Source organism: Lemur catta, chromosome 19, assembly GCF_020740605.2.
Source record: "Lemur catta isolate mLemCat1 chromosome 19, mLemCat1.pri, whole genome shotgun sequence".
Taxonomy (NCBI): Eukaryota; Metazoa; Chordata; class Mammalia; order Primates; family Lemuridae; genus Lemur; species Lemur catta.
Window position 1 is genome coordinate 21627613 of NC_059146.1, and position 16652 is coordinate 21644264.

The window sequence follows — 16652 nt, forward strand, 5'->3', positions numbered from 1 at the left end:
GCTGGGACTACAGGCATGCGCCACCATGCCCGGCTAATTTTTCTAATTTTTGCAGACACGTCTCATTACATTGCTCAGGGTGGTCTTGAACTCCTGGCCTCAAGCAATTCCCCCCATGAGCCACTGCGCCTGGCCGGCACGTTGTCTTCGTTCAGCTCATTGGTATTTCTTCACACATGGAGAAAAAAATAAAACCTGTAACTCAGTTAGATTTTTTTGGTTTTATTATTATTATTAAGGAGCAAGTTTGAGAGTCTGCGGCTTAAATTACCGCAGGATTGGAAGGGAAGGTCAGCAGCAGCAGCAGCTGGTGGGGTTTTCACTCCATGCAGCTGGGAGTGTGAACTCGGCAGTAACGGGCAGGGTCCGTGTGGGCCTGTCCTGCGTGTCGCCTGCAGCTGGCGGGGTGTGGCACGCAGAAAGGCTCGGCAAACACTCGCCGGCAAGGCACACGCAGCCGCCATTCACCAGCCAGGCCACAGCTGGCGGCTCACCACACCATCCTGTGAGTGGTCACTCTGCAACCCCACAGCTGGAGAGGCCAAGGCTCAGAGTGGACGAGGTCCCACAGGGACCTGTCAGACACTGCCCGCAACCAGAGGGCACCAACTCCTCCCCTGGCCGTTCCCACTTCAGATTCCCAAGGGAGGCTGGTGATGGCCCCGCTGGGCTGTGGGCAGCGGGCACGTGGTACCAGCCAGCCCCGGGGTCGGCGCCCACCTGCGGCCCAGCGCACCGCGGCCAGCGGAGAGACGAGGCCCGACACTGCCCCCTGGAGGATGCTGTGGGCGTGGCAGCCAGTAGTCCTCGTGGGCTCATCCTGGAGACCCAGCCTCCCAGGTGGCTACCTGGGGAGGGACCGTGCCCTCACAGAGGACCCATGAGACACCTCCAAGCCCACCAGGCGGGCACTTTCAGCCCACAGCCTCCGGGCCACCTCGTCATCCTCGGCCTCAGGGGCCGGAGCCTTCTCTTTGAGTCCGTCGAAGTACTTTCCAGAAACGCTCTCCAATTCCTCTGCCACAGCCAGGTACGTGCTGGGCTGGGCCGCCAGCTGGGGGCTCTTGACCAGCAGCCAGAAGATGGGCCCTGCAATCAGCCCACAGAGTGTCAGTCCCCAGCTCAGAGAGGACACGAAAGCCCTGCCCCGCCAGGGCTGCCCGCCTCCTGCCCACTGCCCGGGGGCTCCCTCAGCAGCACTTCCCTTCCCTGGCACTGCCCAGATTCCTCCAGTCCCGAAGCTGCCTCCCCCAGGACGCCTTCCTGGCTTTCCCCAGGGAAATGGAAGCTCTTCCCTCTCGGTCAGCCCCGAGCCTAAGCCCTACCCCATCTTTCCTTAAAATAACTTCTATTTATTGAACGTACCTGCTACCAGCCTCTGCTTGACACCTAGCACTCACCCACACGAGCCATTTTTCAGGATTATAAATACTAGTTATAACGCCCTGTTATTCAGCCTATACTCCGGGCCAGGCGCTGTACTGGCCCTTTTAAGAAAGGTCCCATCTCATCCCCCCGGTGTTTGAGGTGGGTCCTATCACGGCCTTCACTCTGCAGGGCAGAAACAGGCTCTGAGAGGTGAAGGCATTTCCTGGGGCACAGCTAGTGTGGGGTGAAGCCAGAGCTACCCTGAGCACAGCCCGTCCAGGAGTCAGCTCTGCCACCCACCCCCTGTGACACGGTTTTGCGGTTTTCTCATCAGACAGACTACGGGCTCTGGCCTATTTCCTGGGCTGTTTGCAGCCGGCAGGCCAGATCCACCAGGGGAAGCAATCCGTCCCCACCCCTGGGAGACAGGGTGAGAACAAAGCCCCAGGCACAGTTTGGAAGGCGTCCTGGGCCCGGGGCTGAGGGCAGGGTGAGGGTTCTGCGAGGGGGACCCCAGGCCCGGAGGGGGCTCACCGAGCGTGAAGCTGGAGAAGGTGGAGTTGTGCATGCCAGTGTGTCTGCCCAGCTCCGTCCGGGCCACGCCGGGGTGCAGGGCGTTGACAGTCACACCAGAGCCTGGGGAGAAAGAATGAGGGAGATCACTGATTGCACACGCCAGGCTCACTCTGTACTGGGAAGGCGCTGCGGCCACGCTAGGCCCAGGCTGCCCTGGACTGGGCCATTTCCTACGCTTGAATCCACATGGTCCCTCTTCTCTTAACCTCAGGGTCAAGTGGTCTCATCTGGCAAGGCAGCTGTCACTGGCTGCCGGAGCAGAGCTTTCCTGGAGGGCTTGACGAGCCCCGAACGCCAGGTTCTGCCTGCCCCCAGCCCCCAGAGTCTGAATGGCGGGTCCGGGTGGGATCCGAGATGCTCCATGACCAGCTCCCAGCTGAGGCCGGCGCCGCTGGTCCGCAGACCATGGCTGAGAAGCAGGGGCCCAGGGAGGATCCCTCAGCTCGGCATTCTGGCTGCTGTGGGGCCGTCCTGTGCACTGCGGGAGGGTGAGCTGCGACCCTGGCCCCTGTGGGGCCACTAGATGCCCGGGGCAGCCCCTCCCCCGCCCAGTGGTGGGCACCTGTCTCCAGCTGCTAACAAACACCAGGTCGAGAGGCACTGGCCTAGAGCACCAAAGGCTTAGCTGCCTGTCCAAGGTCAGCCAGGGGGGACACCACCGGGCCAGGGTCACAGAAGGGCCATTCCAGGCTCAGAGCGAAGAAGAGCAAAACCGAGCTTTGCCACGTCTGCACCTTCCAGCCGCCGGCTCAGCTCCCTGGTGAATAGGACGACGGCCAGCTTGCTCTGGCAGTAGGCGGCCTTGGTGTTGTACTTCCTCTCCCGCCAGTTCAAGTCATCGAAGTCTATGTGCCCAGCGACGTGGGCCAAGGATGAGACGTTGATGATCCGAGACGGGGCCGAGGCTTTCAGCTTGTCCAGCAGCAAGTTTGTCAAGAGAAAGTGACCTGGATGGAGGACAAGAAGGTAACTTTTGTTTTTCACAGTGGCTATTCCATTTTATTATAAGTTCCCATCAGTAACAGACGAGGCTCCTGTTTCTCTGCACCCTCACCAACATGTGTTGTTATTTACCTCTTTTTATCACAGCCACTGGAGTGGAGGTGAAATGGCATCTCATTACAGTTTTAATTTGTTCTTTTTGGGGTTTTTTTGGGTTGTTTTTTTTTTCTGAGACAGTGTGCTCTGTTGCCCAGGCTAGAGTGCCATGGCGTTATCATAGCTCACTGCAACCTCCAACTCCTGGGCTCAAGCGATCCTCCTGCCTCAGCCTCCCCAGTAGCTAGGACTACAGGTGCACACCACTGCGCCCAGCTGATTTTTCTGTTTTTAGTAGAGATGGGGTCTCGCTCTTGCTCAGGCTGGCCTCGAACTCCTGAACTCAAGTGATCCTCCTGCCTCGGCCTCCCAGAGTGCTAGGATTACAGGGGTGAGCCACCGCACCCGGCCCAGTATGTTTTTTAATTGACAAATAAAAATGGTATACATTTATAGTACACAACATGATGTTTTGATATATGTATACACTGTGGAATAGCCAGAACAAGCTAATTAACATGCACTGCCTCACATATTTATCATTTTTTTGTGGTGAAAACATTTAAAATCTACTCTCTCACCAATTTTCAAGTATAATATTAATATATACAGGGGTCCCGCTTCATCTGAGGTTTTGCTTTCCGCAATTTTAGTTACCCACAGTCAACTCCAGTCTGAAAATATTAAATCAAAAATTCCAGAAATAAACAATTCGTAAGTTTTAAATTGCATGCCATTCTGCGTGGCATGATGAAATCTCACACGCCGTCCTGCCCGGCTCATGAATCATCCCTCTGTCCAGGGTATCCATCCTGTATATGTCACCTATGAGTCACTTAGTAGCTGTCTTGGTTATCAAATAGAAAAAAACAGCATATAATCTGTTACAGAATCAGTTAAAGAAAGAAAAAAGAAAAGAAATCATAGTATACATAGGGTTCGGTACTATCCGTGACTTCAGGCAACCACTGGGGATCTTGGAATGTATCCCCCGAGGGTGAGGGGTGATCACTGTATTGACTTCAGGCACCATGCTGCACCAGAGAGCTCTAGAATTTATTTCTCCTATCTGACTGAAATTTTGTATCCTTTGACCAGTATCTCCTCAATCCCACCCCCCTCTCCAGCCCCTGCTATGCATATTTTACTCTCCACATCTGTGAGTTCAACTTTTTCAGATTCCGCATATGAGATCATTTAGTATTTGTGTTCTGTGTCTGGCTTATTTCATTTAGCATAATGTCCCCCAGGTTCATCTATGTTGTCAAAAATTATAGGATCTCCTTTTTCAAGGCTGAGTAGTATTCAATCACACACACACACGCACATATTTTCTGTACCCGTTCATTTGCTGCTGGGCACTTAGACGGATTCTGTATCTTGGCTGTTGTGAGCAGGGCCACACTAAACGTGCAGTGCAGATCTCTTCGACATACTGATTTCATTTCCTCTGGACATACACCCAGCAGTGAGATTGCTGGATCAAAATAACACTTTTACTGGACACTTACTATGTGCCTAGGACTGTGCTGAGACCATTACCTTATTTCACTCTCTTGCTAACCCATGGTTCTCAACCAGAGACAGTTTTGCTCCCCGGGAGACATTTTGGGTTGTCACAATTATAAGAAGAGGGGATGCTAGTGGAATCTGGTGGGTAGAGGCTAGGGGTGCTGCTAAACATCCTACGATGCACAAAAGAGTCCCCACAACAAAGAATTATCCAGCCCCCAATGTCAAGCCCTGCAATAACCCTATAAGGTCAACTGGGGAAGAGACTGCCCTCTGTCTCCCCAAATCCCTTCTCCATTTCTTTTTCAGTAATAGAACAGTTAGCCACGCACAAGACTGCCCAGTGAAAAACCACATTGCGCAGACTCCCTTGCAGCTACATGAGATCATGTGACTGTGTCCAGTCAACAGGATGTGAATGATAGTAGTGTGTGTGTTAGGGGTTCAATTATATCCCCCTAAAAAAAGATACGTTGGAATTCTAACCTCTAATACCTCAGAGTATGACCTTATTTGGAGATAGGGTCTTCAAAGGTAATCAGATTAAAGTGAGGTCATCAGGGTGGGCCCTAATCCCACATGACTGGTGTCCTTTAAAAGGGGGAGACTGGGACACAGACCAAAACACAGGGAGAAACCATGTGAAGATGGAGACAGAGACCCCGGTGATGCATCCACAAGCCAAGCAAAAGCAAAGATTGCCAGGAAACCACCAGAAGCTAGGAGAGAGGCCTGGAACAGCCCTCAGAAGGAATCAATGCTGCCAACGTCGTGATCTTTGACTTCCAGCCTCCAGAACTGCAAGACAGGAAATTTCTGTTGTCCAGGCCACTCAGTTAGTGGGACTTTGTTACGGCAGCCTGAGCAAATTAACACAACATGCAGCTTTCAGATCACAGCCTTTCTTCCCTGTCCCTCCCTCCCCCTTGACAGGAATGAGGTCTCGCCAATGAGCCGTTTAAGTGCACGGGGACAAAGGCACCTTAAAGACAGTGAAAGAAAGGAATTATGAGGAGTCTGGACCCCAGAATCCTCACACAGCCTGGACTTCCAAGGAAGAAAAACGAACTGCCTTCTCTAAGGCACTGCTGTTCGGCTCTTCAGTTCGGCAAGTGAACCTGTAAGTCCCACATAACTAACATACTGGCACTTACAGTTCCCACTTTGCAAATGACACCGAGGAACAGAAATGCTAGGTCACTTGTCTGAGGCGACACAGTGCACAAGCAGCAAAGCCGAGGTGCAGAGCCAGCCCCACGTGACTCCAGAGCCTGGGCTCTGATCAGGGACAGCCTACTGCCTCTGTGGCAGAATTCTTGCCACGGTATCCAGAAGGTGCCTACTGAGTGCTGGCTGTGTGCCAGGCATTGTGCTGGTTCCAGAGATGGAGCGTGAAAAAGACAAGTTCCCGTCCTCGTCCTCGAGGGACGTGCGTTCTGGTCAAGCAGACAGGCAACAAACGAGAAAACAAAACAATGAATCCGAGCACCACCAGCAAGTCGCCTTTGCCCACGGCAGCCGGGAAAGGCCTCACTCAGAGAAGGGCACTGGGCTGGGATCTCGTGACACAAAAGGGCCAGTCGCAGAGACCTGGGAAAGGGCGCCTCAGGCAGACGTAAAGGCAAGCACAAAACTCCACTGCTCGGGGAATGAAAGAGCTGGAGGTGATGGAGGAAAGGAGGGAGGCCAGGGTGGTGGGGCAGGGGGCAGGGGGCAGGGTTGAAAGAGAACGAGTTCACGGACCAGCTCCCACACACGGTGCTTGGGAGAGCGTCAGATGTCATATTTCACTCTCCATGAGCTGGAAACCTGTGGCAGAATCCAGGCCCCTGCCCGACGTCCACTTCCCCTCTCCTTACACAGAACTCCAGTCTCATTCCGGGTGACATGGAGAGAATCCAGAAGCAAAGGAGAGGTTGGGGAGAGACGGACAAAGACTGAGGACAGACGGAGGCTGGGGACAGACTGACGGATGGAAACATCGCAGTGTTTTCTGGACAAAAGGACAAAGGCCAAGGGGCTGACAGAGTGTGGAACGACGGACCCAGTATCCACGTGATGAACCTGAGCCACCGAGTGACCTGTGAGTGGCCACCTGGCTGCCGGGAGAGTGGAGCGGGATCCCTCCCCGAGCGGATGACTCACCCCCGAGGAACCTGCTCACATCCCGGGGGGACACCGCCCGCGGCACAGCCCCCGGCCCGGGGCCTCACCCAGGTAGTTCACACCAAACTGCATCTCGAAACCGTCCTCGGTGGTCCAGTGGGGACACCGCATCACGGCCGCGTTGTTCACCAGAATGTCCACTCGCTCCTCCTCTGGAAGACAAGGGTAGGGACAGATGCATCAGGGGTGAGGACAGAGCCCACCCCTGCCTGAGACCCCGGCACAAACCAGGGTTGGCCTGCGCCCCCCCAGCGTCCCTGTGCACCTGGCGCCTGTGAAGGTGGCTTCTTTGGAAAGCAGGGTGTGTGCAATAACAGGGGAGTTAGGATGAGGTCACTAGGGCTGACCCTAATCCAATACGACTGGTGTCCTCAAAGGAAGGGAAAACAGAGACTCACAGACACACAGGGAGAAGGGCCATGTGACAACAGAGACAGAGACTGGAGAGATGCAGCTCTGAGACCAGGACGAGTAGGGAAGGACCCTCCCCAGCCTCAGAGGGAGCCCGGCAGACATCTCGGTGTCAGACTTCTGGCCTCCAGAACTGTGAGAGAACAAACCTCTGGTGTTCCAAGCCACCTGGTTCGTGGCATTTAATTACAGCAGCCCCAGGACACTCAGACACCCCCGTCTAAGCCTTGGAGACCTTTCTTGCAGGGGCCCCCGGGGCTCAGACGGGGGTGACCAGTGGGAGCCGAGGAGCTGGGGGCAGACGGTGCTAGGTCTCATTCCCAAACCTGCCGCTGCACTTGCACGAGCACCCAGAGGGGACACAGAGTGACCACAGCCTCAGTTTCCTCTTCTATAAAATGGGTGGGTAACAGAGCCTGCCTCCCTGGATCAGTTGGCTTGGGCTGCCCTGACAAAGTGCCACAAACCAGGTGGCCTGAAACAGATATATTCTCTCACATTCTCCCACAGTTCTGGGGGCTGGAAGAGAGACGGGGAGAAATACTCCAGCTTCTTGCCCCTACCTGTCCCCCACGCCTGCCTGGGCCTCCACTGGCCAAACCCAGCCAGAACCAGCAAGCCCAGCAAGGGACCTGGGGAAGGCAGCCTGAGACCTGGGACAAAGCAGGGAAGGTAAGGAACACACCTGAGGGCACAGAGGCCCAAGAGAGTCTCACACATATTTCTGGGAGGCAGATGTGACAGCCATTGCTGTGGTCTGAATGTTGTGTTCCCCCAGGATTCACATGCTGAAATCCTCACCCCCACGGTGATGGTATTAGGAGGTGGGGCCGCTGGGAGGTGACGAGGTCATGAGGGTGGGGCCCTCACACATGCGATTGGTGACCTTACAAAGGAGGCCCCAGAGCGCTAGTGCACCCTCCTTCTACCAAGTGAGGACTCCACAAGAAAGTGGCCGTCTGCAGCCCAGAAGAGAGTCCTCACCAGGGCCAACCATGCTGGCACCTGATCTCCGAATTCCAGCCTCCAGAACTGTGAGTGATGAATGTCTCCCGTTTACAAGCCACCGAGTCTACGGTACTTGGTGGCAGCAGCCCAAACAGACTAAGACAGGACCAAAATTCCAGGCTCCCAAAAGAAAAGCAGAATTGTACAGTTTAAACATAATGAGCCACTCTTACCAGCTCTGGCAATAGTGGGAACCCTCCTGAGTAGTAAAGGGTTAACTCAGCAGGCCTGGATTGTCCAAAGCCCGCACATCCCAAAGAACGGTCTGGCTCCTGGGAGATAACTCCTTAGCACCCCACCCTCAGTATCCTGTCTGAGAAGAGTGTGTGTGTTTACCTGCGGCCTTGGGCCATGCCAGGTAGTCTATCCTAACAATGTGATTTAGGGTGGGGGTCTTGGGCCATGAAGAGGACTGGACACTAAGTAAATAAGCGAGTCATGCAGGTGCTCCATGGCTACATCATCAACCCCCAATAAAAACCCTGGACTCCGAGGCCCAGGGGGAGCTTCCCCGGTCGGCAATACTCCAGACTTATTATCACACATGTTGCTGGGAGCAATACCCTTCCGCACAACTCCACTGGGAGAGGACAGGTGGAAGCTCGCACCTGGTCTCTCCTGGACTCTCCCCCACGCACCTTTTACCTTTGCTGATTTTAATCTGTACCCTTTCACTGTAATAAACCCATAACCCTGAGTATAACAGCTTTGCTGAGTTCTGTGATTCTTTCTAGCAGTCATCATACCTGAAGGTGGCCTTGGGGACCTTCAACAACACCTCCAAAACCCAGGTTCCCAGATGCCAGCCAAGGCCCAGCCTTACAAGCAGGCCTTTCTACACACAGCAGCCTCCAGCATAGCATGCTAATCCTTTTCTGCACATCCAAAAAATGTCCTGGACATCCAATCCCATCTTAACATCTGCTTCTTGTGTGATCCAAACTACTGCAGAAGGAGTTAGTTTTCCTATAGAGCAAGAGTCAGGAAACATTTTCTGTAAAGGACCAGATATTAAATATTTCTGGCTTCACAGGCCATACGGCCTCTGTCCCTGCTAATCTCTGCCGCTGTAACACAAGCAGCCACAGACAACATGCAAATGAATGAGCACGACTGTGTTCCAACAAAACTATTTATGGACCTGAAATCTGAATTTCAAAAAATTTTACACGTCACAAATTACTCTTCTTTTGATTTTTTTCAACCATTTAAAATTTAAGATCCATAAATATAAAAATGTAAAAAAAAATCTTTGCTCGCAAGCTGTACAAAAAAGGCAGCAACTGGACTGGCCCCCGGGCCACAGTTTGCCAGCCCCTGCTCTAAGACTTGCTTGACTCGTTTGCTCCTCAGACCTTGGCCTTGGGAGCCGCAGCCCCAGACCTCAGCCACGAGGCCAGTGCTCCCCGGCCTACCTGCGATGATCTTCGCTGCAAACTCCCGGATGGACTTCAGGGACGCCAAGTCCAGGTGCCGGGCGTTGACGTGGTGATTGAGGGTCTCCCTGCGAATGTCCTTTGCCGCCGCTTCACACTTCTCCATGTCTCGACAGGCCAGGATGATGTTGCCTCCTGGAAGCCCAGAATAGAAGAAAAATGTTTACTACATAAATAAATGAATGATCTACTCCTGGGTATCAACCCAAGGGAAGTGAAAACACACGCCCACACAAAAACACGTATGCCAATGCTCACTGCAGTACTCTTCACAAGAGTCAAAAGGCAGAAACAACCCAACTGCTCTGACCTTGGGGGTGGACAGGCAATTCAGGCCTGGGCCATCAGGGACCCATGCCTTGGCCACCTCAACTCCACAAACCCAAAGAGAGTTTCTGGTCTTCCCCAGGCCCCAACCTGCCCTCCCATCCCAGCTGATGGCGGCTGTAGTCTTCCAGCTGCTCAAACCAAACTGGGAATCCCACCGAATCCAGCTTCAAGAGATCTGGAGGGCGCTTCCCTACCACACTTCCTCCGTAACCCATCTAATCACCAGAAAAACACCACATAAACCCAAACAGAGGGGTGGCCAACCAGCAAGCCCAGATCAGCTCAGGTCAGGTCCCGACCCTTGACCTCTGACCCTGGCATGTCCCAGCCATTAGGACTGAGTCTGGCTGCAGTAGGAAACAGTGAGGCCAACACAAAGTGAAAAACCAAGACCAAAACATGCTGAGGGTCGACAATGTCCTCTGAGACCCCAAACCCTTCTTCATCTCTCCCAGGTAACGGGAGCCTTTTTGGCTTAAGCAGCTGTGAGTCTGGCTCCTGCCACCTGTAACCATAGTTTTCATCTTGCAAAACTAAAACACTGCACCCATTCAACAACCCCCCATTCCCCCTCCCAGCCCCTGGCAAACACCATTCAACTTTCTGTCTCTATAAATTAGACTCCTCCAGGCACCTCGCACAAGTGGGATCGTCCAGTATTTGTCCTTTGGGGACTGGCTTATCCCACTTAGCATAATGTCCTCAATGTTCACCCCTGTTAGAGCATGTGTCAGAAATTCTTTGCTGTGTAAGGCTAAATAACACTCCATTTTATGTACACACCACACTTTGTTTATCCCTTCATCTGTGGATGGACACTTGGGTTGCTTCTACCTTTGAGTTATTGTGAATAACTCTGCACTAAACACAGCTGTGCAAATATGTCTTCGAGATCTAAAAGCAGATGGGATTTTACCTCTTTTGGCCAGTTCCAGGGCAGTTTGTTTCCCAATGCCCGTGTTGGCGCCTGTCACAATGACCGTCTTCCCATGTATGGTGGCCTTGCTGGGGCAAGCCCCGCCAGCGACATGGTCCCTGAAGGTGAAACAAGCACAATCAGTTCTGTCTGTGCAATCTCACCCCGTGTGCCCCTGACTCAGTGACTCTGAGCTCATCCCCCCAACTGAAAGACAGAAACAAAATCACATCACACCGCGGGATCACTGTCATGTTCTCCATAAAGGGCTCAACCCAGAGTCTGCATGTAGAAAGCCCTTCATGAGGTGACAATCGTTATTTTATAAATACCCTCTGTATGAGATTCCTACCGCTGCTATAACAAAGTACTAAAAACTTAGCGACTTAAACCCACACAAATGTATCCTATAGTTCTGCGGGTCAGAAGTCCAAAATAGGTCTCACTGAGATAAAAATTAAGGTATCAGCAGAGCCACATTCCTTCTGGAGGCTGCAGGGAAGAATCCATTCCTTGTGTTCTCCAGCCCACAGAGGCCGCCCACACCCCTTGGCTGGTAGCCCCCTCCTCCATCTTCAAAGCGTATCACTCTAACCTCCGCCTCCATCCTCCCGTCTCCTTCTCTGACTCTGGCCCTCCTGCCTCCCTCTTACAAAGACCCTATAAGATTACATGGCCCCCCTAATAATCCAGGATAATCCCCCCATCTCAAGATCCTTAACTTAAGCACATCAGCAAAGTCCCTTTTGGTATGTGAGGTACCATATTCACAGGTTCGGAGCATCAGGACATGGACACCTTTAGGGAGTCATTATTCTGCCTACCACACCCATATCCCAGAGAGACTAACCACGGGAAACAAGCCAATGTCCACCAACAGGGGCTGGCCAAAGAAACAACACTACATCCACAGAAGAAGGGCACTGTACGATATGGTGGCCACCAGCCACTTGAAGCTAATTTTTAATTTAATTAACATTAAGTAGCCCTGCTTTATGCTCAATAGGCACATATGGTCAGTGGCTATCATAGTGGACAGCACAAATATCAAACACTTCCATCATCACAGAAAATTCCTGGTCAGTGCTGCCACAGACTACTTGGCAGCTGTTTTTGTTTTTCTTGAAATGAGGTAAACCCAGCAGTTAGTAAACTTTTCCTGAAAAGGGCCAGATGGTAAATATTTTCTGCGTTGTGTTCCATAGGGTCTCACCGCAACTACTCAACTCTGCCATTGTAGCATAAAAGCAGCCACGGGCAAAATGGCTGTGTGCCAATAAAACTTTATTTACAAACTCAGGCAGTGGGCCAGTATCAGCCTGGGAGCCACAGTTTGCAGACCCAGCACTCTTTCCCTGAGGACACTGCACAAACTCAGTGACACTGGATGATGACAGCACCTACCTTACAAGGTTGTGTGAGGTCCAATGTTAAGCCATGGGTTGGGCTTGCCAAAGGGCATGGGCACATAGTAGTACATGCCTCCACCCCAAGAAGTTACCTAAAGATGGGAGGGTGGGCTCACAGTACTGGGTACACATAATTCTCTGGGTAATTCCCGTGGCACCCCCAGTGGGGTGGGGCAAGGTAATTTCCCTCATGTTATAGATGACCTGCCGAAGGCCACACAGTCTCAAAAGGTGTCAGTCAGGATCCAAAGCCAGGTCAGTCTGATGTCAGAGTCCATGTTCCTAAGCCACCCCCTGCTACTGATGCCACCACAGGCCCAAGCAACTGTGGCTTCTCTTCATTTATTATAGTATCATATTATGTGAGTTATATATTATCATTATTTTAAATTTTTATTTATTTTTGAATACAACAAACACCTGGTTCAAAATTTTAAATCTCAAAAATCTCCCTTCTAGCCCTGTCCCCCAGGTAACCCACTTCCCCTCTCTAGAGGTAACTGATAGTGCCAGAGTTTTTTTTTTTTTCATTGTTTCTTTTTGCTTGTTTTGAGACAGAGTCTTGCTCTGTCCCCCAGCATCATAGCTCACTGCATCTCACTGCATCCTCCTGCCTCAGCCTCCCTATAGCTGGGACAACAGGAGCAAGCCACCCTGCCTGGATAATTTTTCTTATTTATTGTAGAGATGGAGTCTCGCTCTTGCTCAAGCTGGTCTTGAACTCCTGACCTCAAGTGATTCTCCTACCTAAGCCTCTCAATTGCTAGGATTACAGGCATGAGCTACCACACCCAGTCTTCATTGTTTCCTTCCACCTTTATTTTTATTTTTTTCTAGTTTCCTTACTGCGTAAACTACACATAACATAGGCCGGGCGTGGTGGCTCACAGTTCAGATCATGCTGCTCTCCTGCTCAAAACCCTCCAGAGACTTCCACCTCTGTCAATCAGGAAAGCCCAAGTCTGTACCTGAACACACTGGGTAGGGCTGCCACTCAGGGAGGCCTCAGGAAATAACCGGGCACATGAAAAAGAAAATCATCTTTACAGTCACCAAAGAAATGCCAATTAAAAGGAAATACTATTCTTTCTCCCTTTCCTCACATTGGGAAGGAATCTTTTAAAAAAACAATGACAGATGTCAGGAAACCAGCAATTTATGCAACTACTCACAGGAGAGTCTGCTAAATCTTTCAGGACAGTGATTTTTTTAGTCTCAGGTGTCCAAACTGAAACTGTGGGCAATGCCTCTGGACCACTCACATTTATCCAAAAGGTGCTGGAACAGACATAGATGCCCAAGGATTACATTCATTCATTGTCATTTCTAACTGCAGAAAGCAAACAAACTAAAAGAGTCACTAAGGAGGGAAGGATGACCATGTAGCCCCAGGATGAGACCCTCTACAACTGAAGCAACAGTCTGCAAGAACATGGGTGAACTTACACCCTTTAATGCTAAATTAAAGGTGGAACTAAAACAGGATTCGAAGTACACAGAGTGGCATTAAGACTGTGGGTTCTGAAGTCAGACACGCTTGGGTTCCACCCTGGGATTCCCACTCACTAGCCTTGTTAACACCAAAAGGCATTTTCCCCAGGTGCAGAATAAATGGTAGTTACTGTTCCACATATCCAATATAACCCCAAATTTCTCCGGAAAGGAAGAAAAGAAAGAAAAACGAGAGGGAGGGAGAAAGACACGAAAGATATACGTATACTGTATTTCCTAGGCAATAGGACCTTTTCGTTTATTGAGTTGTACAATCCTATTTCTTTAATATTGGATAACAAGAGTTTAGGTGGCATACATTTTCCTTGCACCTAGTCCAGCACGGAACACAGGGGAAGAGCTATTTGCTGAATAAATAAATTAATTCGAAATCTAAATTAACTAGAAGCCCAGTCCCGCCCTTCCTCAGGGTGACCTTGGGCCGGTGACCCGCCTGTCCGAGCGCTATCGGCCCCAGCACCCCGGGAGGGCCCGGTCGGTGCAGCCAGCCCCAGGCCTCCGGGGCCGGCGCGGAGCTCAATCTCCCGGGCCTGTCCTCCCCGCCCGCGGCCCGCAGCGTACTCACTTGAGCAGCACCGCGCCACCCACAACCGTGCCCAGCGCGGACACCGGCAGCACGTAGCGGCTCATGCCGGGCAGCGAGCGGAACCCGGCAGCAGACCCGCCGACCCGGGGCCGCCCGCCAGCCACGCGGGGAGGCTAAGGCGCCGCGGAGCCCGCAGTTTCCGGAACCCGGCGGCGAGGGGGCGTGGGTCACGTGAGGGGGCGTGGCTCAAGGGGCGGGACCTATGGGTGGGCCCCGAGTGCTGTCTCAGCTGGGAATGGTAGTTTCGGGAGCCGGGGGCGTGGCCATGGTCGTGGGGGCGGGGCCTAGGCCTATTGGCGCTAAGTCACCCTCGCCGCCCGGTGAGGTGATGCGCGGTTCTGGAGTGAAACAAAGGTTCGAATCCCACCGCTGCCAGTTTCAGAATGCAACCGCCTGTCGGTCTTTCAACTATATCAGCCTGTTTCTTCGTGTAAAAATATGTTTATCAATAGTACTTTCCTCGTAGAGTCTGCGGGAGGATTTGACAATTTCGATGCTCAGAGACCAGGACCTAGTAGCCTGGGGAGGCGCAAGCTCTTGGGGTCCTGAGGGAGGAGGAGGGGCTGGGGCAGGACCCCTGCGTCCCAGGGAGGCGCGGCTGGGGGCCCGGACTTACTCCCAGAGCTCAAGGACGCTCGCTCCTGTCTCCTAGCCCCTCTTCCCGGAGACCCTGCCGGTGCCGCCTCCCTGAGATTGCGCGTCACGGACACTCATGCACTTACCTGTCCGTGTTTGTCACCCCCAGCAAACTGGGTGACCCGGGCAGCTGCGTCCCCTCGCACCGGCTCAGAGCGACTGTATCTGATCCCCACCTCCTACCCCTGACAGTTCCCGGGCTCCAGGAGTGAGCAACCTGGACTCCGAGAAGGATCCCACCCAGTTCCCCCTCACTGGGAGCAAGTTTTCTTCCCCAGCAGACAAACTGTCATCGTCTCATGAGTTCTGCCCTAAGGGACGTTACACAGGCGGGGAGGGCTATTTTAAGACCTCTGCAGGCCTTAAGCACTCACCATCTCAAACGTAGTAAAGCTACCCGCATCTTACATTAAACATATGTGTTTTGTTACATTTTGGTTTTTTCACCATTTAAAAAACTGGTAAAAAGACACAAAATTTTGGCCAGGCGAGGCGGCTCACGCCTGTAATCCTAGCACTCTGGGAGGCCGAGGCGGGAGGATGGCTCGAGGTCAGGAGTTCGAGACCAGCCTGAGCAAGAGCGAGACCCCGTCTCTACTAAAAATAGAAAGAAATTATCTGGCCAACTAAAAAAATATATATAAAAAATTAGCCGGGCATGGTGGTGCATGCCTGTAGTCCCAGCTACTCGGGAGGCTGAGGCAGGAGGATTGCTAGAGCCCAGGAGTTTGAGGTTGCTGTGAGCTAGGCTGACGCCACAGGCACTCACTCTAGCCCGGGCAACAAAGCGATATTCTGTCTCAAAAAAAATAAAAATAAAAATAAAAAAGACACAAAATTTCAGTTGGGAGGAATAAGTTCAAGAGATCTAGTGTACAACATGATGACTATAGTTAATAACAATGTATTATATACTTGAAAATTGCTAAAGTAGATTTTGGGTCATCACAAAAAAAAAAGTGTATGAGGTAACACATGTGTAATTAGCTTGATTTAGCCATTCCACAATGTGTACATAGTTCAAAACATCCTGTTGTACACCACAAACATATATAATTTTTACTTGTCAATTAAAAAAACAAATTTAAAAAATGAAATTTTGATGGACATTGGAGGGGGGAAAGAGATGCTGAGACCCAGCAATCTCACTCCTAGATATTTTACCAAGACAAATAAAAACATATGTCCCCACAAAGACTTATGTATAAGAATGATCATAACAGCTTTACTCTTCATAGCCAAAAGCTGGGTACAACCAAAGTATCCATTAACAGCTGAATGGCTCAGCAAACTATGGTAAATTCATACAATGGACAATGAGTAACAATAAAAAGGAACGAACTACTGATAGTTGCAGCAATAGAGATGAACCTTAAAATCATTATCTGGAGTGAAAGAAGCCAGACAAAAGACTAGCTGTACAATTCCAGTTATATGACATTCTAGAAAAGGCAAAACCATATGAAAGGATGCAGACCAGGAGTTTCCAGTGGCAGAGAGGGTGGGGTGGGGATAACAGCAAAGGGAACTTTTTGAGCTTTTGGAATTAGTCCTTGTGTTGATTATTCTGATGGTTCTATACCCGATAATATACATTTGTCAAAACTCATCAATGTGTCCACTTAAAAATAGTGAATTCTCTTGCATGTAAATTATACTGCAAAAAAGCTGACCAAAACAAAGAGGAAAAAAACAGTGAAAAGATTTTTTGTATCAATTCGTTTTGGAAATTATTTGACCGCAAGTAA

The 16652-nt window shown here is 51.4% G+C and overlaps 1 protein-coding gene across 1 annotated transcript; it reads right to left on the minus strand.

The window, feature by feature from the left end:
• Window positions 1-206: 206 nt before the first annotated feature.
• Window positions 207-14364, minus strand: RDH13 (retinol dehydrogenase 13). The gene is made up of 7 exons (XM_045532733.1): window positions 14248-14364; window positions 10762-10880; window positions 9495-9650; window positions 6708-6812; window positions 2679-2891; window positions 1903-2004; window positions 207-1089 (listed from the first exon to the last, which is right to left on the minus strand). The coding sequence occupies exons 1-7, from the start codon at window positions 14310-14312 to the stop codon at window positions 845-847; spliced, it is 1005 nt and encodes a 334-aa protein (XP_045388689.1). The 5' UTR covers window positions 14313-14364; the 3' UTR covers window positions 207-844.
• Window positions 14365-16652: the final 2288 nt, after the last annotated feature.